Raw genomic sequence first — 21,222 nt, forward strand, 5'->3', positions numbered from 1 at the left:
ATCTGTCGCAATAATTTACATTTATATTTTACCTTTGCAGTTTAAATAATGTCAAATGGGCGCCTTGCTTTATTCAAAATTATTATGAATGCCTTAAATAACGAACTTTAACAACATATGGGCAGATCCCTTTAGCGCAGCTGATGGCGCTTTGAAGTGACGCTTGAGTGGTAAAGAATATTCCAATGTTTATCCTTTAATTCCTCTGTCCTTTCTCCGCAAAAAAAAAAAGGAAAAGAGAATGCACAAATAAGAAATGAGAAGCACCCCCTAACACAGCGGATACACTAACAGGGCGGGTCTATCTCAAGAGTTTCATAACAACATTAAACAAAGGGCTATTCTTATTAAACGTTTTCATGATAGCAGCATCTTTTATAAAGTCAGTGAACATTTTGAACACGTTACAATACTTTATAAACGTTTGCATTTGGGCACAGCAGTGAACGGGCTTGAGCTGTCGACTCAAAGAGGAGGACAACAGAATCACTGCGAGAGGATATCGTTAAGAAACGTAAAATGCTACATTTACACTCGTTGGCGCCTAACCGTGTTTTGCAAGATAGTTGCACAAACTACTTTAATCGCTGACGGTGTTTGGGTTTTTATTCGCAGCAGTGTCATCAGTCATGGAGGATCTCTCTCGTGCTAACAGTCTCTTCGCTCTGGATCTCTATCGGCGTCTGAGCGCAAGCAACGCCGAGGAAAACGTGTTCTTTTCCCCACTGAGCATCAGCACAGCGCTCAGCATGGTCTACTTGGGAGTCCGAGGAGACACTGCCAAAGAAATGGCAAAGGTTTGAAGAACTGATACTGTAACGTTACTGTTTTCACTTTAATTTTTAATGTGTCTATAAACGAACAAATTAAATCAGATTTCCAGCTACACCGGATTCTCTTTGCACTACAGAACTGGTACTGATGTTTGATTTAGCACTAAAGATGCACATTACTTCATGACACGTGTTCTGGATGGATTTTGTGAGATTCACCCATCCGTTTTTCTTTTTGCAGGTTTTGTCTTTGAGTTCTGTGTCTGATGTTCACTCTCATTTTAAGACCCTCACCTCAACTATCAACAGACCATCAACCTCCTACATCCTCAGACTGGCCAACCGCCTCTTTGGAGAGAAAACTTTAAACTTCTTACCTGTACGTTTATTCTGCTTTTAACAATAAGATATATTGGCTGTCTGTGAGATTTAAGACATTACTTCTGTTTTGTGCTGCAGGAGTATTTGCACTCCATTCTGAAGCTGTACCACACTGAACTTCAGGCCCTGGACTTTATTGGAGCACCAGAGATGTCACGACAGCTCATTAACAAATGGGTGGAAGAGCAGACAGAGAGTGAGAAATTAATAACAATGAAACCTCATCATATCAGAATGCGAATGGAAAATTATGTGGATGGATGCAGAAACAGTGCAGTTTTTTACTGTAATAAAGTTTAAAAATACTATATTTCACAGATGTTTAGAAAACACATTAAGTTCATATACTTGTTTCTCTGAAAATCAATGCTACAGCCAGTTATTCAACTTTGAAATGTGCACTCCATGTTAAAATGTCTGTTTTTGTTTTTGGTCTGTCTGATTCCACCAGCTGCCAATTTACCCAATAGCATTTCGACACCCTGGGTTGCCAGCTGGTGGAAATCACAGTGAATTGCAGCCATGAAAGGTCAAAAATGAACTCGATCAGAGATTGGAGATTCTACCTAACCTAAATAAAGCCTCAGAGGCATATTAAAACACAGACAAATCAATTAGTGTAAGGCTTGTCACCCTCTGTGGTTAATTGCGCTTGTTCCTGTTGTGTGTCCTCAATCTGGCAACCCCCATGAGCTTGGAGTCTGAAGAAGAGGGGACTGAAGAAAACATTTTCTTCAGTTTTTTTTAATGTGATCTGCAGTACCCATTTTAACCTCTAGCTGTCAATATTACATACTGCACCTTCAACTGCATGAAACACAAAAGCTCATCATTTTATGCCAATGTTCAGAACAATATGAATAATGAAACAACAAAATGTTTTTTATTCCAGATAAAATTAAAGATCTTCTTAAGCGTGGTGCGGTAAATGAAACGACCCAACTAGTTCTGGTTAATGCCATTTACTTCAAAGGGTGCTGGATCCAAACATTTGACACAAGAGACACACAAGAAATGCCATTTAAAATAAACCAGGTATTTTCTGCATTTTGTTTTAGTAGTGTAAAAGTATATGCAAACTGAAGTTCACTGTCCATAAGCTTTTACATGATGTGCTTACCCAGCTTAAAATACCCAGCACTAAAATGTAATAATAACTGCATTCTGTATGTACTATATGCATTTCTTAATTTGTCTTTAATCAGAATGAGAGCCGGCCTGTAAAAATGATGTACCAGAAGGACATTTTCCCCTTCAGATACATCCCAGAGTATGAACTGCAGGTGCTGGAGTTACCATATAAAAAGTTCAAGCTCAGCATGTTGATCCTTCTTCCAAAGAAAACTCAGGATGACTCTGACTCTCTTCTAAAGGTCAGCAAATGTGACATGATCAATAAAAAATTAATAGTTTTGAACCTGTGGAGTAGTTTGGTGCTGTGTTTGTTATTTTTTACCATGCGTATATGTGTGTTTGTGTTTGACAGCTGGAGAGTGAGTTGACTATTGACAAGCTGCTTGACTGGACCAAAAGAGACAATATGGTCCCACGGATGGAAGTCAAAGTCCATTTGCCAAAGTTCAAGCTGGAGTTTGAGAGCTACCTACTAAAAATACTGCAAGAGATGGGTATGAGCTCTTTGTTCCAGGAAACAAAGGCTGATCTGACAGGCATGAGCAGTCAGGATTGTCACTTCAATTTATCAGTGGTCCACAAGGCTTTTATTGAGGTGAATGAGGAAGGCACTGAGGCAGCAGGAGGCAGTAGAGTCTGTGACGGTCCCAATAAAATAGAAAGTCAGAGTTTCATAGCTGATCACCCCTTCATGTTTTTCATCAGGCACAACCCCACTGACAGCATCCTCTTCCTTGGCAGATTCAGAGGTCCATCCTAGAAGTGTGTTTTTCTCTGTTTAAGCCCTAAGTATAGGCAAATTGCAAGGCTTATCCTTGTCCAGTGTCTGCACTTTTTTTAAATGAAGTTGCAGGCAATCCCCTCAGCGGCATGTACCAGTATTGCCACCTTGTGGACAAACTACTTAGTGCCTATAAAATAGAACATACATTGTATACATACCTGCAGTGAGAAACACAGGCTACACACAATGGCCGCATACTGTTTTGAAGACGGAATTCATATTCTAGCATAGCTACGCATTAAAGAAGAGGTGTACTTTGGGATTTATAGTAAATGAAAAAGAAAGTATGTTTTTGCTCTGAGCATCTGAGGGCATAAAGTTAGTCCAATGGAAAGCGATTGGAAATTAATGAGGTAGATAAGGATGAGCAGCCTATGTGCCTTGTCTCAAGGTGGCAATTATTAATTCATTATATGAAAGGGACAAAGACAGTCAAAAAAAAAAAAAAACTGCACCAGAATTAGCTACAGAGTTAAATTTCATCTGCTGTATGCAAATGTATCTGTGATGATAAAGCAAAAACAGTAAAGAAATAGTAAAGAAGAGTATTTTGTAATATAAATAAATAAATACACATTCGGCGGTAGGCTACTTCCCCTTGTCTACCTTTGTTTTTGTAAGTTATATTTAGAGGAAGTGTTTTATAGTATCTAAAATCAACATTTAACTAGGTTGTGATTTACCAATATGTTAATCCATGCTAAATGACAGTCTGTCATGTAACACTTCTTAACCATTTACTTCTGAACCCACAAAGACTGAAAAAACCAAACCAGGATTTGACAACTGTGAAAGTGACCAATTTGTTCAATTAGTGATGTTTTATTAACAAACTTTGTAAGGAGCACGCGCAGATATTAACATGGCCAATTCACATAGGCGGAGTTTAGGGGGCTGGGGTCGTCTGGGGGACACTGCCAATCATGATTTTGTCTGAGCTATGATAAATCAAAGAATTTATAATTTTTCATTTTATTGATATTATCTTATTATTTTAGTAGATAGAATAAGTATGTTTTGGGTAAATTAATTTAAATTTAAGCCCCACTCGCTTTCCTTTGACTCATGATTCTCAACTTGTCTTGATAGAGAGGACTCTCTTTTCGTTATTTTCCCGCTTTTGCAAGTTAATTGTTCGGCTACATCAGAAACAGGTTTCTCAGTTATGAGGAAAGTAGGAGACTGGCTCCGAAATTCAATGGCACATATCTTCAATTTCCCTCATTTCACTCGCTTGCCTTTGCTTTTAAATAGCTTGCAAATGCGCAGTGCACATTTTACTTTCACTTTCAAATCAGCGTCAATTCGGCGTCAATTTGCTTGAATCCCATTCAAGCAACAACAACAACAAAAAATATGTTAAAAAAAGGTTAAACTCAGCCTATAAATTAATCATGGAACTTTTATTAACAAAACAAATAAAGATAGCTTACACCATGCTATATGCCTAATATAAAATAACAAATAACTACATAAATTTTAAATAGCCTAGTATACAAAACTGAAAATCGGTAAACACTGTGGAACTAAATAAATATAAGAAATGTAGAACGTTTATAGCGAAATGAATAAGAAAGAAATTGCACAAAGTAAAAATCAGCAAACACTGTAGAACTAAATAAATAAGAAATTAATGTTCAAAAAAAAATAAAATAAAATAAAAAATCGAAAACCACCATAGATAAACAGCAAAAGTCAAAATAAAAAACATTGCCAAACTTCCACCATCATCTTGTCTGTCTCCCCTGACCTCTCTCTTCTTCAGCTCGTCACTCAGCTCGGTGATAATAAAATCTGTGATGCAACTGTCGTTCGGAACTCTGCATTGAGCAGCCGCGTTCAGTTTTATTTGTAGTGTCTGTTCTCCAATTGAACTAAAGAATATTTTATTACTATAAAAAAATAAAAACAATGGTGGTGGTCGGTGCTGCAGTGGGCAAGTGACGTATCCAATGTTGCAGAACACCGACTATAGCAGCAAGCCTATTCTCTGCATTAGGTAATGTTATTATTTTTTTACTCTTTGTACAGCAGTCATTGTTACTTCTAAACGCTTCAAAATTGGGGCACCATAGCAGTCCATTATATGGGGAAAAAATTTCCTCAAAAAACATAATTTCTTTACGACTGAAGAAAGAAAGATATGAACACTGTGGATGACAAGGGGGTGAGTATATTATTTGTAAATTGTTGTTGTGGGTCTTTAAAGCAGTCTTACCTACACTATCTCTAGTCTTTCAGCATCCCCCCGCCACCTCTTGGCCTCGGACCCCTTTCCCCAGTCAGGGGGGAGTATAACTGCATAACCTTTACTCAGTTTATTACATGTAAGTGTGAACTCATGAAATGACGGTTGGGTGACCTCTGTTGGTGACTTTACTTACGTCATTATTGGGTCGTTCACCTTTATCTGTGAAGCCTTCATTCTATCCATCAGTAGAATGTAGGCTTTTTTGTATCACATGAATAAACACAATGCATAATCACAGTTCTTCTCGTCTGCCTGGTCATTGGGTCCCGTCAAAGAAGTTGTGTAAAATGTTGTAGTGTAAAATACGATTGTTTTATTTGACATTGCTGCAAATCAATTAACAAACCCGACTCTCTGTAGTAGTTTTTCGTAGGACTTCCCTATTATGGTGAATGTTGTATGGGCGAGTCAAACTCAGGTAAGGCATGAAGGAGGTGTTTGTTTTCATTTCACACAGCAATTGCCTTGGCTGAGCTGTCGAACAAATGATAGCGAAAACCGAATTACACTAATAGTGATTCGTAAGATAGTTGCGTAAACTATTGTATTCACAGCTAGTGTTTTGGGTTTTGCTTGCAGCAGTGTCATCGGTCATGGAGGGTCTATTTTGTGCCAACGGTCTCTTCGCTCTGGATCTCTATCGGGCTCTGAGTGCGAGCAACGCTGAGAAAAACATGTTCTTGAGCATCAGCGCAGCACTCAGCATGATCTACTTGGGAGCCCGAGGAGACACTGCCAAAGAAATGGCAAAGGTGTGAGAAACTGACATGTTACCATTTGTGCTAATAATTTCAATCTCATTTCTATTGTTCCTTTGAAGTTCACTTCTTAGAACTTAGAACTTAGCTATAAAAATGTTAAAGGGGTCCTATATATACTCCTTTTCAAAGTCTTGATTTTGGTTTGGGGGTGTACTAGAACATGCTCTCATGCTTGGTGGTTCGAAAAACACATTATTTTTCTCATAATTTACATTATTACAATACCTTTCTCCCAGTCTGTCACAAACGGCTCGATTAGTTTCGGGTTTAATGAAGGCCAGCCTTCCGAAAAAAGGGAAATGTGTTACGATTGGTAAGATATCCAGTGCGTTGCGATTGGCGAACAGCTAGATGGTGTTTCGGTACTGCCACGCCCCTTGTCAAAGCAGTTAGCGCAAGCTAGATTAATAGCCTAGCCTAGCCTTTTCTAGTGCAAGTTTATACATTTGTGTATAAAGTGAAGCTATCTACACTGTATGATGAATAAATATCTTACCACATACTGCACATGTCTGCGACGCGTTGCGGCTCGGACGCGGCAACCGGAGTATATCGCGGCTTCTGTGTTTCGACCCCCTGTACTGCACACGTCTGCAGCACGTTAATGCTCTGAAGTGACCACTGTAGTCAATCCTTGTGTTTATACCAGTCGCACTGCGGCTCGTTGAAGCAGCTCTTCGCGCTGCATCGCTTTAGTTTAATCCCCCACCTCGTCCCTAACCACCCCCCAACAATTAGAATTTCCGTGGACGGGATTTAATTTAATGATATTCTAATAGACCGCGTTGTGACATCATTGCATGCGGAAAACAAACGCTGTTGTCCAAAGGAGCCGTTCGTTGTAGTTCTTGAAAAGAGATTTCTCCCTTTGGAGTGGACTTTGAGATTTGTAACTGTTCAGATCTTTTTTATGCCCAAAATACACACCACACGCTGACTAAAATTCAAAAAGTGAAAAAGCATAATAGCACCCCTTTAATTTTGTCATAATGCCAAACATGTTTATCGTACTTAAAAAAATGTTTTTTTTTTTTTAATGCATTTTATTTTCATTTTTATTTTGGAGTTAAAAAACACGACATTATAAGTTATAGTCCATTGAAGACGAGTTATGAACCCATGCGGTGTATTTAACCTAATGTAAACCAGCTGTGCCCAATCCTGTTTCTGTAGATTTACTGTTCTCCAAAGCTCGGCCCCACCCCTGATCAAACACACCTGAACCCACTAATTCATAGATCTCCAGTCCTGCTCCTGGAGGGTCACTGTCCTGTAGAGTTTAGTTCCAGTCCAAATTAAACATGCCTGTACCAGCTAATCAACTTTTACTAGGCATACTAGAAACTTCCCAACAGGTGTGTTGAGGCAAGTTGAAGCTAAACTCTTCAGGACTAAGTTTTGACACCTCTGTCCTAAGCCCCTGATCACTTCATATGGAGATTCACATGGATTTATTTATGGATTTGTTATTTACATTTTACGAGCCTGTTTGTTGCAGCATTCAATATGTGTATAGGTACATTTATAGAGCCTACCATAAAGATGTTTGGGGTGGGGGTAAATTAAAAGAAATACACTACCTGTTGTTTTCTTTGCAGATTTTATACTTCAGTTCTGTCTCTGATGTTCACTCTTATTTTAAGACCCTTTTGTCAACTATTAATAAACCATCAGGCTCTTATATTCTCAAACTGGTCAAATGTGTTTTCTCTGTTACACCCAAATTAAGAAATGTGCTTTTCTCTGAATGTTTTTTCAAATAAATAAGTCTCTGAGCGCAAACAACGTTGAGAGAAATACGTTCTTTTCCCCACTAAGCATCAGCGCTCACTTGGGAGCCCGTGGAGACACTGCCACAGAAATGGCAAAGGTATGTGGGACTGATACGTTACTTTTAGTACGAGTAGTTTGTTTCATTTCAGCTGTGTCTTAGTAGTACATCAGATTTCCAACTACACTGAATTGCCTTACGCAATGAGTAAACTGCTGCTGATGTCTGATTTAGCACTATAAAGATGCACAGACTAGTAAATATTGCATGGAATGAATAAAAATTTTGTATTTCCCATTTTTCTCAATTATAAATCTCTTTGCTGTGTAAAACATCTAATCTAACAGTGCAATCATTACTCCTAAAAGGTGCATATTAGTTTCTATATTAATACTTTTTAAAGGGGTATCATCCTTGACATCTTTTGTACCTTTTTTTCAGTGTATATAATTGTTTTATTTATTTATTTATTTGTATTTATTATTATTATTATTATTATTATTATTATTTTGGCATTACAGTAATGAGGCTTTTTTTTTAGAAGTTGGAGTGAGATGAAACATTATTTTCATAAACATTATTTAAAGTCACATATGTACGTGTTCTAGATGGATTGTCACCCATCTGTTTTTCTTTTTGCAGGTTTTATCCTTCAGTTCTGTCTCTGATGTTCACTCTCATTTTAAGACCCTCACCTCAACTATCAACAGACCATCAGCCTCCTACATCCTTAAACTGGCAAACCGCCTCTTTGGAGAGAAAACCTTCAGGTTTTTCTGATAAAATCAAAGATCTTCTCAAGTCGGGAGAGGTGACTAAAATCACCCGACTAGTTCTGGTTAGAGCCATTTACTTCAAATGGAACTGGATACATATTTGAAGCAAGAGACTAGGTGGCGATGATAAAGCAAAAAAAGTTAGAAGAGCTGTAATTTTTTTAATATTTATGTATGCAGTTTTATAAAATACAGATCTTTTTATTCTTGTTTTCACTTTTTTGCTATCATCGCCACCGAGTGACAAGGCACATATGGTGGTACTCATCCTTATACCTCTTATTAATTTGCTATTGCTTTCTATTGTACTTGGCTTTATAGTTAAACTAAATTGTTCATTTTTGTTGGAGGGAGTGTTTTATAGTCTAAAATCAACATTTCACTTAAAGGTTGTATGATTTGCCAATATGTTAATGCATGCTAGATGACAGTCCATCATGTAACACGACTTCACCATTTAGCCTACTTCTGAACCCAAAAAGACTGAACAACACCAAACCAGGATTTCACAAGTGTGAGTGTGACCAACTTGCACAACTAACAGGGTGTGTTTTTGAGATAGTTTCGGTCCTGTGACAGTTTGGTGCTGTGTGTGTCATTTTTCAGCATGTATGTGTTTGACAGCTGGAGAGTGAATAGACCCTTGACAAACTGCTTGACTGGAACGAAAGAGACACAATGGACACATGGATGGATATCAGTCTTTTTTCCATAGTTCAAACTGGAAGTTGAGAGATGTCTATCAGAAATACTGCATTTTAAAAATTAAAAAGTTTGTCACAGGTAGTTTTAAGATTTAAAAAAGATTTTTTTAAAAAAGCAAGAGATAGCACAGAAATGCGCAAAAATGCTTTGTATTTTTCCTGTTTAATTTTTAAATAAAAGCATAGTTACCGTTTTCAGTTTTAAACGAAAAGACTAAAACACACAGGCGAGCTCATATTCCTTCCAAAGAAATTCTGTGTGGCTTTCACCTACGATGTTAAACGTTTATGACGCAGATCTATAATATAGCCTATAGCTTTCTGAGTCAATGATAAGGTGGGTTATGATAAAAGTGTGTGTTTATTTAAGGCTGTTGTTGGCCACCACAGCTTGTTAGAACACCGGACACTGAGCAGCTGGCACCAGAGAACCTGACACAGCGGATACACTAACAGGGCGGGGCTCAAGAGTTTCATAACTACATTAAACATAGGGCTATTCTTATTAAACGTTTTCATGATAGCAACGTCTTTTAGAAAGTCCAAACTCCTTTAATCGCTGCTGGTGTTTGGGTTTTTATTCACAGCAGTGTCATCAGTCATGGAGGATCTCTCTCGTGCTAACAGTCTCTTCGCTCTGGATCTCTATCGGGCTCTGAGCGCAAACAACGCCGAGGAAAACGTGTTCTTTTCCCCACTGAGCATCAGCGCAGCGCTCAGCATGGTTTACTTGGGAGCCCGAGGAGACACTGCCAAAGAAATGGCAAAGGTATGAAGAACTGACATGTTACTGTTTTCACTTTCATTTTGAGTGTGTCTATAACCGAACAATTTAAATCAGATTTCCAGCTATACCCGATAGACGTCTAACCATAGCCCAAGAATAGACTAGACATCAGTTAGACCACTATTGAACGACTACATATATACGTCTAATAGACAGTGAATATGGGTCTAGGCTAAAACTAGACTGAATTTGGGCTGTCAGTGAAAATTTATTAGACGTCTAACCATAGCCCAATAATAGACTAGTCATCAAATAGACAGCTAATGAATGCCTACATATATACATCTAAAACACAACAAAATGGCCATCCATCCAAACAAACTATATATACAGCTTTTATTAAGAAAAATAACATTAACAACTTAAGACAATACAAAATTATAAAAATGCAAAAGAATGAATGACAAAATAAAATATTATAAATACATTACACTCAAATATAAATATAAAAATATGGAATGTAACAACTTACGATAATAAAAAATATAAAAAATGAAATATATTTAAAAAAATACAAATCAAGATCATGTTATCACACTTAACATTAAAACACTGCGGATAAATGACAATGTAAAAAAAAAAAAAAAAGATGAATCACTTTGTTGGCTTACTTATTTTAACAAATAAAACAATCAACAGTGAACTCAAAGGAAATTATTCATTATGGGTTTTTTTTTTCTTTGTATAAAATGCTTCCCAACTGCATTCCTCAAGTACAACTCTGTTGCTGCAGGGAAGTTGGTCATCACTGTATGTGCCAAATAAGAAAAAAAGCATAAGAACAGCTTTTTTTGACACAATGTTTTACTTTAATTTCACTAATTGTGACACAGAGAGTCATTCTTATTTACTTGGATGCACACTAAAAACAAAAACGAGGTATATATTGTGCATCACCATTCAGTGTGTAAAAAGAGAGAAGCTCTGTGGTAAATGTTGTGTGTTGTATATACATACCTCTAATGACCGAGAACAGTGCAGTCTTTTCAAATGCATCCTTCTGTAGTGGTCCACCCCCTTAATGTTCAATTTGGACATGAGGGAATTTTTTTAAACCCTAAAATATAATACAGATTGAGGTGGTTAACAATTGCGGACAAAGTTTGACATTTTAAAATGACCAGTAAAGGAATTATTTTTTACATTTCTGATTTGCGCTGTAACTTAATTATTGACACCACAATGTTTGATTAATGTGGCACATTTTGAAGACTTTAGCTTTCCAGCATCCTTCTGGCACTTCTGGTCTTTGAGGATTCTTCCTTCAATCCTGCACAACTTTGACACATGAATAACACTTGCTGGGTGCTGACAAGCTTTGCACCTTTTTTTCTGAGTGTATATGATAGTGTATTTTTCACATTACAATAATGAGGGTTTTTTTGTGCAGGGTAAAAGGCTATATAAATGACACATGTGTTCTGGGTGGATTTTGTGAAATTCACCCATCTGTTTTTCTTTTTGCAGGTTTTGTCTTTCAGTTCTGTGTCTGACGTTCACTCTCATTTTAAGACCCTCACCTCAACTATCAACAGACCATCAGCCACCTACATCCTCAAACTGGCCAACCGCCTCTATGGAGAGAAAACTTTTAACTTCTTACCTGTACGTTTATTCTGCTTTTAACAATAAGATATATTGGCTGTCTGTGAGATTTAAGACATTACCTCTTAAGACATTTTGTGCTGCAGGAGTATTTGGACTCCATTCTGAAGCTGTACCACACTGAACTTCAGGCTGTGGACTTCATTGGAGCATCAGAGATGTCACGACAGCTCATTAACAAATGGGTGGAAGAGCAGACAGAGAGTGAGAAATTAATAACATGAAACCTCATCATATCAGAATGCGAATGGAAATGTTTAGGATTAGCATTACCTTTATTGTTTACTAGCTGTGAGAAAGAATTCATTTAGGTACTCTACATCTAATATATGAACTTTTTCATGAAAGTCATGGCTTCAATGAAGAAACAGTGCAGTTTTTTTTACTGTAATAAAGTTTAAAAGTATTATATTTCACAGATGCTTAGGAAACACATGAAGTTCATATACTTGTTTCTCTGAAAAACAATGCTACAGCCAGTTATTCAATTTTGAAATGTGCACTCCATGTTAAAGTGTCTGTTTTTGTTGGTCTGTCTGATTCCACCAGCTTCCAATTTACCCAATAGTATTTCGACACCCTGGGTTGCCAGCTGGTGGAAATCACAGTGAATTGCAGCCATGAAAGGCCAAAAATGAACTCGGTCAGAGATTACAGATTCTACCTAACCTAAATAAAGCCTCAGCATCCATCAGAAAAGCTCTAGAGGGATATTAAAACACAGATAAATCAATTAATCAACTTAAAAAAGTGTAATGCTTGTTACCTTCTGGCAACCCCCATGAGCTTGGAGTTTGAGGAAGAAGGTGTGGAAAAAAACATTTTTTTCAATTTTTTTGAATGTGATCTGCAGTACCCATTTTAACCTCTAGCTGTCAATATTACATACTGCACCTTCAACTGCACCAAACACAAAAGCTCATCATTTTATGCCAATGTTCAGAACAGTATGAATAATGAAATAACAAAATGTTTTTTATTCCAGATAAAATTAAAGATCTTCTTAAGCGTGGTGCGGTAAATGAAACGACCCAACTAGTTCTGGTTAATGCCATCTACTTTAAAGGGACCTGGATGGACACATTTGACCCAAAAGACACACATGAAATGCCATTTAAAATAAACCAGGTATTTTCTGCATTTTGTTTTAGTAGTACAAAAGTATATGCAAACTGAAGTTCACTGTCCATAAGCTTTTACAAATGATGTGCTTACCCAGCTTAAAATGTAATAATAACTGCATTCTGTATGTACTATATGCATTTTTTAATTTGTCTTTAATCAGAATGAGAGCCGGCCTGTAAAAATGATGTACCAGAAGAAAATGTTCCCCTTCAGATACATCCCAGAGTATGAACTGCAGGTGCTGGAGTTACCATATAAAAAGTTCGAACTCAGCATGTTGATCCTTCTTCCAAAGAAAACTCAGGATGACTCTGACTCTCTTCTAAAGGTCAGCAAAAGTGACATGATAAATAAAAGCTTAATAGTTTTGAACCTGTGGAGTAGTTTTGTGCTGTGTTTGTTATTTTTCACCATGTGTGTGTTTGTGTTTGACAGCTGGAGAGTGAGTTGACTATTGACAAGCTGCTTGACTGGACCAAAAGAGACAAAATGGTCCCATGGACTGAAGTCAAAGTCCATTTGCCAAAGTTCAAGCTGGACATTGAGAGCCCCCTATCAGAAATACTGCAAGAGATGGGTATGAGCTCTTTGTTCCGGGAAACAAAGGCTGATCTGACAGGCATGAGCAGTAATGGTCGTCTCTTCATTTCGGCAGTGGTTCATAAGGCTTTTATTGAGGTGAATGAGGAAGGCACTGAGGCAGCAGGAGCCACTGCAGCCTGCAACTGTCTCCATGTACTAGAATGTCAAAGTTTCATAGCAGATCACCCCTTCATGTTTTTCATCAGGCACAACCCCACTGACAGCATCCTCTTCCTTGGCAGATTCAGAGGTCCATCCTAGAAGTGTGTTTTTCTCTGTTTAAGCCCTAAGTGCAAGGCTTATCCTTGTCCAGTGTCTGCACTATTTCTGCTGAAGTAAATTTTTCATGTCAGTTTTTAGTATTAATTTAAAATGAGACAAATATGCTATTATGTTAATCGCCAATCTGTTACTTATCAGTTTAGATAGTTTATTAATGCTTGGCAAGCCAGCAGAAGACACTACCCACTTTTATATTCCAGTCGCGCTGATGGGGAAAGTTGTATCACTGCGTTACAATCTATATTAAACTATGCTATTCTATGACATTAGCCATGTAATTTTCACTATTTACTTTCATGGATCTTAAAAAGAAACCACAAGAAACTGGTAAATAAAGACTGACAATCAATGTTTAATGTTATTATTTTAAGAAATGTACATCATTTTGGCTCATTTATGTGTCTCGTGCTCCATGAGAGCAGTGTTTGGAGGGAGGGGAGTGTTTTTCGAAATGTGTTTCATGTATTTGCGCACATTGTTTTGAACTATACTGTATAGCTGTGTTTTGTGATCAGATATTCTTGTCTAACTTATATCCCTGCTCCGGCATCAAAACAATGGAGGTAAGACTGTTACAGCTGATCTGAGGTAAGACGCTCATGTCAATCAACTATCGTGGAAACGGCCTTTGTTGGTGTGACACCACAGCGACAAGCACATGCTCTGCTTAGCGAACTTAAAGTCATCTAACAGAAGTTATGGCTGACTTATGTCTTGTGACATATTTCAGAGTGAAACAGGTTTTAGAATGTGAAAAATTATAGGGCGGGACTTGACTTTATTCATTGTTATAGTAAATGTATAAATTCAAGGGTGGGGTAAAGGTGTAGGTATCTTGGTGAATGGGACCTTAAGAGCAGAAAATGCACCTCTTTTATTTCTGATTGTGGCTGTGTGTGTTTTGGGTTTTATATGACTTTTTTTCTTGAATGAAAATGAGATTGTGAGGGATAAACCTAGTCTTTACGATGGCACACACTGCGTTTAAAGCCCTGCATATACTTCCCATAAGCTACAGCAAACTCACACCTGTTTTATTTTTGAATCCATCTATAGTTACATTAATTACAATAAATTACATAAGGAATAACTGATGATAGGCCATTGAATTATTAGGAAATCATGCACACCCAAGGTGGTTTTGGACCCATAAAAACTCTTGCTGCAAAGATGAAAAAAAAATAAATAAATCTTTGAAGCTAGAAACTGCCACCATAAAAAAAAAATAATAATTTCAATACAGAAAAAACTAATCAACTAATGTAAGTAAAACATTCTCAAGCTTACTGTAAACACTCCAAGTATTACAAGCAAAAGTATTAATAAATATATTACTCAAAAGTACAAATGAAATAATATTACAAAAAATAGAATCTTTTTAAAAATATAATTTTTAAGGTTTTATAAAAGTTTTTTTATAGGTCTATATAAAGGCTATTACAGAAATAGACTACAGACATTTCATGAAGTAATAACAGTTAAAATAAAACACTGCAAAATCTTAACTGTATACATTAAAGATGATTCTTATTACAGTTAATACGTGATTCGGTCAAGAACAGTGAGTGATTTTCTCTTTTTCTTTTGTTGTTTAATATTTATGACGCGGTCTGCGGCTGCAGGTTTATGCTGCTGTCCCTTTAAGATCTGACGCACAGATCAAATATTTTGACGCACCAGTATTTCTCCCAACTGTTCAGGTTTACTTAAGACAAAACCGGCTTCATTTACATTAACAGTCTCCAAGACGAGCATGTGTGTAGCAAAAGAGAAAGAAAGCGAAAGAGAACTCGGCATTTGCACACTGACTGAGAGGCGCGCTTTGTGAGCGCGCTTTGAGTGTGTGCGCACATAAACCCGTCAAGTAGCCTACTGGACAAGACTTAAAATCACATGCAAATACTAAATATCAGTTTCGTGATAATGCATCGACTCAGTGACATTTCTGTCAGCTGTCTCTGGACTCGGATGGACTCGGGATATTTTCCGAGTGCGAAAGGCTGGAGTCCGAGTCTTTCAGTAGCTCTAGTAGATTGTATGTATTTGCTAAATTATTTTTTAAAGCGTGTGTGATGTTTTATAATAAACTGGCTATATTTTTATGTGACCCTGGATCACAAAACCCAGTCATAAGGGTCAGTTTTTCAAAACTGAGATTTGTACATCATCTGAAAGCTGAATAAATAAGCTTTCCATTGATGTATGGTTTGTTATAGAATAGGACAATATTTGGTCGAGATAAAGCTATTTGAAAATCTGGAATATGAGGGTACAAAAAAAAAATAAAAAAAAATAATTCAAAATATTGAGAAAATTGCCTTTGAAGTTGTCCAAATAAAGTTCTTAACAATGTATATTACTAATCAAAAATTAAGTTTTCATATATTTACAGTGGGAATTTTACAAAATATCTTCATGGAACATGATCTTTACTTAATTTCCTAATGATTTTTTGCTATTAAAGAAAAATCAATAATTTTGACCCATACAATGTATTTTTGGTTATTGCTACAAATACACCCCAGCGACTTAAGGTTTTGTGGTCCAGGGTCATATATGAGATGCTGTCAAGTATTACCAACCCGACTCTCTGAACTGACGGTCGTTCCATTGTCACAGATTTGAAAAGAAATTGGGGGTGGAAAAGTACTTCCTCGTTCTGATGAATGCTGTATAGGCGGGTCATACACTTTTAACACACATTTCTATACATTTTTCCAAGCATATACACGCCACAGCAATAGGCCACGCTAAGCTGTCGAACAAAGCAGCACTAATTAATTTACGGCGTAAGTCCATAATTAACAAACGTAAAATAATACTCGTTCAAGCCAAATAATGATTTGCAAGATGGCAGGATAAACTACGGTAACCCCAGCTGATGTTTTTATTTGTCGCAGTGTCATCAGTCATGGAGGATCTCTCTCGTGCTAACAGTCTCTTCGCTCTGGATCTCTACCGGGCTCTGAGTGAGAGCAGCCCTGAGGAAAACGTGTTCTTTTCCCCACTGAGCATCAGCGCAGCGCTCAGCATGGTCTACTTGGGAGCCCGAGGAGACACTGCCAAAGAAATGGCAAAGGTATGAAGAGCTGACGTGTTACTGTTGGTTCTATTACTTTAAATCTCTTTCGGATTGTGTCTGTCAAGTGTAAATCATACCACTTTTGTTGGATCTATTTTAACACTGATGATGAAGAAATTAAGGTAACACTTTACAATACCTGTGCACAAATATGCATTAATTCATGCTTAATTAATGCACAGATAATTGTGAATGAATGTATAATTCATGAAGAACTAAACCATTTATTAATCATTACTACATCAGCAACTAATGAACATTCTATATGATTCATAGATTAAGTAATCAATAAATCGTTATTAGTTAAATGTATCATAATGTATTAATTCCCTAATAACTTATTTTATACTCATTAGCTAATGATTTGCAAATGTATTATTATGTTGTGACTTTACTTGTTGAGGCACAGAACTATTAACTAATTGTTAAGTAATATGTCATTGTGGTTATGGATATAGAATTGGTTAGTCATGTGCCTCAATGAGTTGGAGCCATGCATTTTCATAGGTTGAAGCCATGCATTTCAACTTCCAGTTGTCTGCTTTAATTTATCATTACTTATTGATTTGCAAAGATATCATAATGTTATGACTTCACTTGTTGAGGTACACAACTAACTAATTCTAAATCCATAACCACAATGATATATTACTTAACAATTATTTAATAGTTCTATGCCTCAAAAAGTAAAGTCATAACATAATGATGTCTTTGCAAATTATTAGCTAATGATTAATAAAAGCAGACAACTGGAAGATGAAATCTGTGGCTTCAACTCATTGTGGTATTTAACACGTGAATTTACACTATTAGTTAATAAAATAAGTTATTAGGGAATTAATACATTTTGACACATTTAACTAATGACAGTTTATTGTTTACTTAATCTGTGAATCATATAGAATGTTCATTTGTTGCTGATTAAGTAACTATTAATAAATAGTTTATTTCTTCATGAGTTATCTCTGCATTAGTTAAGCATGAATTAATGCTTATTTGTGCACCCGTATTGTAAAGTGTTACCGAAATTAATTGTGTTCCAACAGAAGTACATTAATGCATTGCTTGATTAAAGACAGCACAATAAATGCTAACATTATATATAAATATAGGCTACTTATTTGCATCTAAAATTATTTATTATTGCATTACAGCGTAATTGTCATCATATCAAAATTTTTTCATAATTCTCCCATCTTTATCTTCGCAGGTTTTGTTCTTCAGTTCTGTCTCTGATGTTCACTCTCATTTTGAGACCCTCACCTCAAATATCAACAGACCATCAGCCACCTACAACCTCAAACTGGCCAACCGCCTCTATGGAGAGAAAACCTTCAGCTTCTTACCTGTGAGTGCATTTTTCTCTCCTTCAGTGAGACATTTTAATGCTCTCTGTGTGCTTTGCTAAATTCATGCTTTGCCTTGTCTGGGAGAAGAATGTGTATTATTCACATGCAAATGCCCTGCACCATATTTTGTTTTTACTTTCAAATGAGACACCACCTTTCTTTTGTGCTGCAGGAGTATTTGGTCTCTACTCTGAAACTGTACCACACTGAACTTCAGGCTGTGGACTTCATTAGAGCATTTGATGAGTCACGACAGCTCATTAACAAATGGGTGGAAGAGCAGACAGAGAGTGAGATATTAGTTTAACCTATCAGAATGTGAAAGAGAAATTTTGTGGATGGCAAGAATTTAAAGTGGGTTGCATAATTCTGCTATTTGTGGGCCACTGTCCTGCATATGTTAGTTTTAACCCTAATCAAACGCCCTAAAACATCTAATAAAAGTTCACTTGAAATATATTGTCTAGTGTATTTAAGGTTTGAGCTGAAATCAGAATTGTATTTGCTATATGTGTAACAGAAAACTTAGGTTGGTAGGCTGTTTGTAAATAGTATATGATATGATGTCAACGGTCACTTTTTTTTTGTTTGTTTGTTTGTTTTTCACTTCAGATAAAATTAAAGATCTTCTTAAGCCTGGTGTGGTAAATGAGCTGACCAGACTAGCTCTGGTTAATGCCATCTACTTCAAAGGGACCTGGATGCACAAGTTTGAAACAAGAAACACTAAAGAGATGCCGTTTAAAATAAACCAGGTGTGGTCTGCATTTTATTTCAGGAGTGTATATGAAAATAAATATGAAGTTCATGTGTTTAATTTTGTATTTTCTGGTATTTGTCTACAAGCAGAATGAGAGCCGGCCTGTGCAAATGATGTTTGAGCAGAAAAAGTTTCCCTTCAGATGCATACAAGAGCATAAACTGCAGGTGCTGGAGTTACCATATGTAAACGAGGAGCTCAGCATGTTGATCCTTCTTCCAAATGAAACTCAGGATGGCTCTGACCCTCTTCTGAAGGTCAGCAAAAGTGGCATGATCAATGAAAGATGTATAGTTTTGATCCTGTGTAATAGTTTGGTGCTGTGTTTTTCATTTTTCAGCATACATGTCTATGTGTTTGACAGCTGGAGAGCGAGCTGACCCTTGACAAGCTGCTTGACTGGACCAGAAGAGACAAAATGGCCACATGGATGACTATCAGAGTCCATTTGCCAAAGTTCAAGCTGGAGGTTGAGAGCTCCCTTTCAGAAATACTGCAAGAGATGGGTATGAGCTCTGTGTTCCAGGAAACAAAGGCTGATCTGACAGGCATGAGCAGTAATGGTCGTCTCTTCATTTCGGCAGTGGTTCATAAGGCTTTTATTGAGGTCAATGAGGAAGGCACTGAGGCAGCAGCAGCCACTGCATGTTTGTTAATGCCTCTCTGTGGCATTCCACCTAAACCCCAGAGTTTCATAGCAGATCACCCCTTCATGTTCTTCATCAGACACAACCCCACTAACAGCATTCTCTTCCTTGGCAGATTCAGAGGCCCAGTCTAAATGTGACATTTTTTCTGTTACATGAAAATAAACAAGAGTTTTTCTCTGAATGTTATATTAAATAAAAAAAAATCACACCACATGCATTTTGATGTCATCACAAATGATATTATTCCAGATAATTTATACATTTAATGTTGAGTCAGGAAATCGACTTCTAACCGCACCAACAATTTGAACATATGTATGTGTTCTCAGATAGAAAAACATGAAACACTACTTTACCATTTACTTCTACTTGACCTACAAAGACTAAATGGAGCAATATAGGCCAAGATTTGACAGCTGTGAAACTAACATGTAACTGGGTTAAAAATGAGAAGTGTGATGCTGCGCTCCAGACAACTCGAAATTAGGATTTTTCCCACCTCTTTCTTGGAAATGACATCTGGAGTACCGCTTTAAGTCAGATATCTGAACTGTGACCTCAGCAGGACGCGTTTGATGTCACTGCTTCCAATGAGCAAAGTGTGGAGTTACCCTATGTTGTTATCAAGAGATTTATATGATTTATCATTTAATATGACAAATAGATTTAATATGAATGCCACTACCCTATAATGATAAAAATCCATCCAGTGGTTTTTAATTAATCTGTAAAAATAATATCCCCTTTTTCAAATCAAGCCGTTCTCAGATGCCAGTCAGTGTGAGAGGCCGCTTTCACAATAGTTGACTGACATGAGCATCTTACCTCAGATCAGCTGTAACCAACCTCCATTGTTTCGATGCTGGAGCAGGGATGTAAGTTAGACAAGAATATCTCAGATTGAGAGACTGAGGTGTTGTGTTGCTGGATGTAATAATGAACATAGTGGTCGTCATTTACTCCCTACATCTGAGCCGCTGAAGATGCAGTGGATTAAGTGTGTTTGTGAACAGAATGCGCCTCCCGATCTACATAAATGCTTCTATGTTTGTGCAAATCATTCGTGATCCAGCTTCACTAACAGCAGAAGTGATAAGTTTTTTTTTTTTTTATGAATCTCTGCAAACACCTTTCCTAATAACATGCTAGTTAGCAAATTTCACGGCTAAATTAAACAAGCTTGTCACTCCACAGAGAGAAGAGAGGGGCGGGGCGAGCAAAGCTCATTAACATATAAAGCAGCATAACTGCTGTTAAAATTGGTCAGTAATTAGTCCGTTCTGGGCTGTACTAATTGGTCAGAATTGTCAAGAATGCTGACAACATTCGTGTTTATTTTTATTTCTAAACGGGTAGGTGAAACATTAGTTTAATATACTGCGCCTACTTATCTTTACCACTTATGAAGTTTAGTTTGTCAAAATATTGTGCCCTTTCCTGCTCATTAAGTCCTTCTCCATATGATTTAGCAGCTTTTTTTTTTAGCATGCTGCTCTTTACATCCGAGTATCGCCAATATGATGTGTTCTCAGTTAGAAAAACACTACTTTACCATTTACTTCTACTTGACCTACAAAGACTGAATGGGACAATATAAACCAAGATGTGACAGCTGTGAAACTAACATGCAGCTAAAAGGGTTAAAAGTGTTACGCCTTTCACCAG

The 21,222-nt window shown here is 37.0% G+C and overlaps 3 protein-coding genes across 11 annotated transcripts; all 3 read left to right on the plus strand.

Annotated features, from left to right (window-relative positions):
• The first annotated feature begins 365 nt into the window (after positions 1–365).
• LOC127182662 (leukocyte elastase inhibitor-like) lies at positions 366–5,560 on the plus strand. Of its 2 annotated transcripts, none has more exons than XM_051138077.1 (7): positions 366–514; positions 616–797; positions 1,015–1,152; positions 1,233–1,350; positions 2,047–2,189; positions 2,360–2,527; positions 2,641–5,560. In XM_051138077.1, exons 2-7 carry the CDS (start codon positions 630–632, stop codon positions 3,046–3,048), a joined length of 1,143 nt encoding a protein of 380 aa, XP_050994034.1. In that variant the 5' UTR covers positions 366–514; positions 616–629; the 3' UTR covers positions 3,049–5,560. The 2 variants fall into 2 exon arrangements, with proteins under 2 accessions (XP_050994034.1, XP_050994035.1); XM_051138078.1 differs by having other exon boundaries at positions 367–514; positions 619–797.
• On the plus strand, positions 366–14,054 carry LOC127182657 (leukocyte elastase inhibitor-like). 5 transcript variants are annotated; one of them, XM_051138069.1, is made up of 8 exons: positions 9,253–9,414; positions 9,923–10,104; positions 11,590–11,727; positions 11,814–11,931; positions 12,713–12,855; positions 13,013–13,180; positions 13,288–13,530; positions 13,641–14,054. In XM_051138069.1, exons 1-8 carry the CDS (start codon positions 9,318–9,320, stop codon positions 13,653–13,655), a joined length of 1,104 nt encoding a protein of 367 aa, XP_050994026.1. In that variant the 5' UTR covers positions 9,253–9,317; the 3' UTR covers positions 13,656–14,054. The 5 variants fall into 5 exon arrangements, with proteins under 5 accessions (XP_050994023.1, XP_050994024.1, XP_050994025.1 ...); XM_051138066.1 differs by lacking the exon at positions 9,253–9,414 and adding an exon at positions 366–514 and having other exon boundaries at positions 13,288–14,054; XM_051138067.1 differs by lacking the exon at positions 9,253–9,414 and adding an exon at positions 371–514 and having other exon boundaries at positions 9,926–10,104; positions 13,288–14,054.
• LOC127182660 (leukocyte elastase inhibitor-like) lies at positions 371–19,744 on the plus strand. 4 transcript variants are annotated; one of them, XM_051138072.1, is made up of 7 exons: positions 371–514; positions 16,617–16,795; positions 18,009–18,146; positions 18,320–18,437; positions 18,760–18,902; positions 18,997–19,164; positions 19,272–19,743. In XM_051138072.1, the coding sequence occupies exons 2-7, from the start codon at positions 16,628–16,630 to the stop codon at positions 19,686–19,688; spliced, it is 1,152 nt and encodes a 383-aa protein (XP_050994029.1). In that variant the 5' UTR covers positions 371–514; positions 16,617–16,627; the 3' UTR covers positions 19,689–19,743. The 4 variants fall into 4 exon arrangements, with proteins under 4 accessions (XP_050994029.1, XP_050994030.1, XP_050994028.1 ...); XM_051138073.1 differs by lacking the exon at positions 371–514 and adding an exon at positions 15,723–15,751 and having other exon boundaries at positions 19,272–19,744; XM_051138071.1 differs by lacking the exon at positions 371–514 and adding an exon at positions 16,076–16,505.
• The last annotated feature ends 1,478 nt before the right edge of the window (positions 19,745–21,222 follow it).

This window comes from Labeo rohita, chromosome 20 (genome assembly GCF_022985175.1).
Source record: "Labeo rohita strain BAU-BD-2019 chromosome 20, IGBB_LRoh.1.0, whole genome shotgun sequence".
NCBI classification, from domain to species: domain Eukaryota; kingdom Metazoa; phylum Chordata; class Actinopteri; order Cypriniformes; family Cyprinidae; genus Labeo; species Labeo rohita.

Excerpts from the sequence above, each read along its gene's own strand:
- LOC127182662 (XM_051138077.1), top strand. The coding sequence starts at position 630 with ATGGAGGATCTCTCTCGTGCTAACAGTCTCTTCGCTCTGGATCTCTAT. Across the intron at positions 2,190-2,359 it reads TGCCATTTAAAATAAACCAG|AATGAGAGCCGGCCTGTAAA; the intron begins GTATTTTCTGCA and ends GTCTTTAATCAG. Across the intron at positions 2,528-2,640 it reads ACTCTGACTCTCTTCTAAAG|CTGGAGAGTGAGTTGACTAT; the intron begins GTCAGCAAATGT and ends TGTGTTTGACAG.
- LOC127182660 (XM_051138072.1), top strand. The coding sequence starts at position 16,628 with ATGGAGGATCTCTCTCGTGCTAACAGTCTCTTCGCTCTGGATCTCTAC. Across the intron at positions 18,147-18,319 it reads AAACCTTCAGCTTCTTACCT|GAGTATTTGGTCTCTACTCT; the intron begins GTGAGTGCATTT and ends TTTGTGCTGCAG. Across the intron at positions 18,903-18,996 it reads TGCCGTTTAAAATAAACCAG|AATGAGAGCCGGCCTGTGCA; the intron begins GTGTGGTCTGCA and ends GTCTACAAGCAG.
- LOC127182657 (XM_051138065.1), top strand. The coding sequence starts at position 9,318 with ATGGATGGATATCAGTCTTTTTTCCATAGTTCAAACTGGAAGTTGAGA. Across the intron at positions 9,415-9,922 it reads AATTAAAAAGTTTGTCACAG|CAGTGTCATCAGTCATGGAG; the intron begins GTAGTTTTAAGA and ends TTTTATTCACAG. Across the intron at positions 12,856-13,012 it reads TGCCATTTAAAATAAACCAG|AATGAGAGCCGGCCTGTAAA; the intron begins GTATTTTCTGCA and ends GTCTTTAATCAG.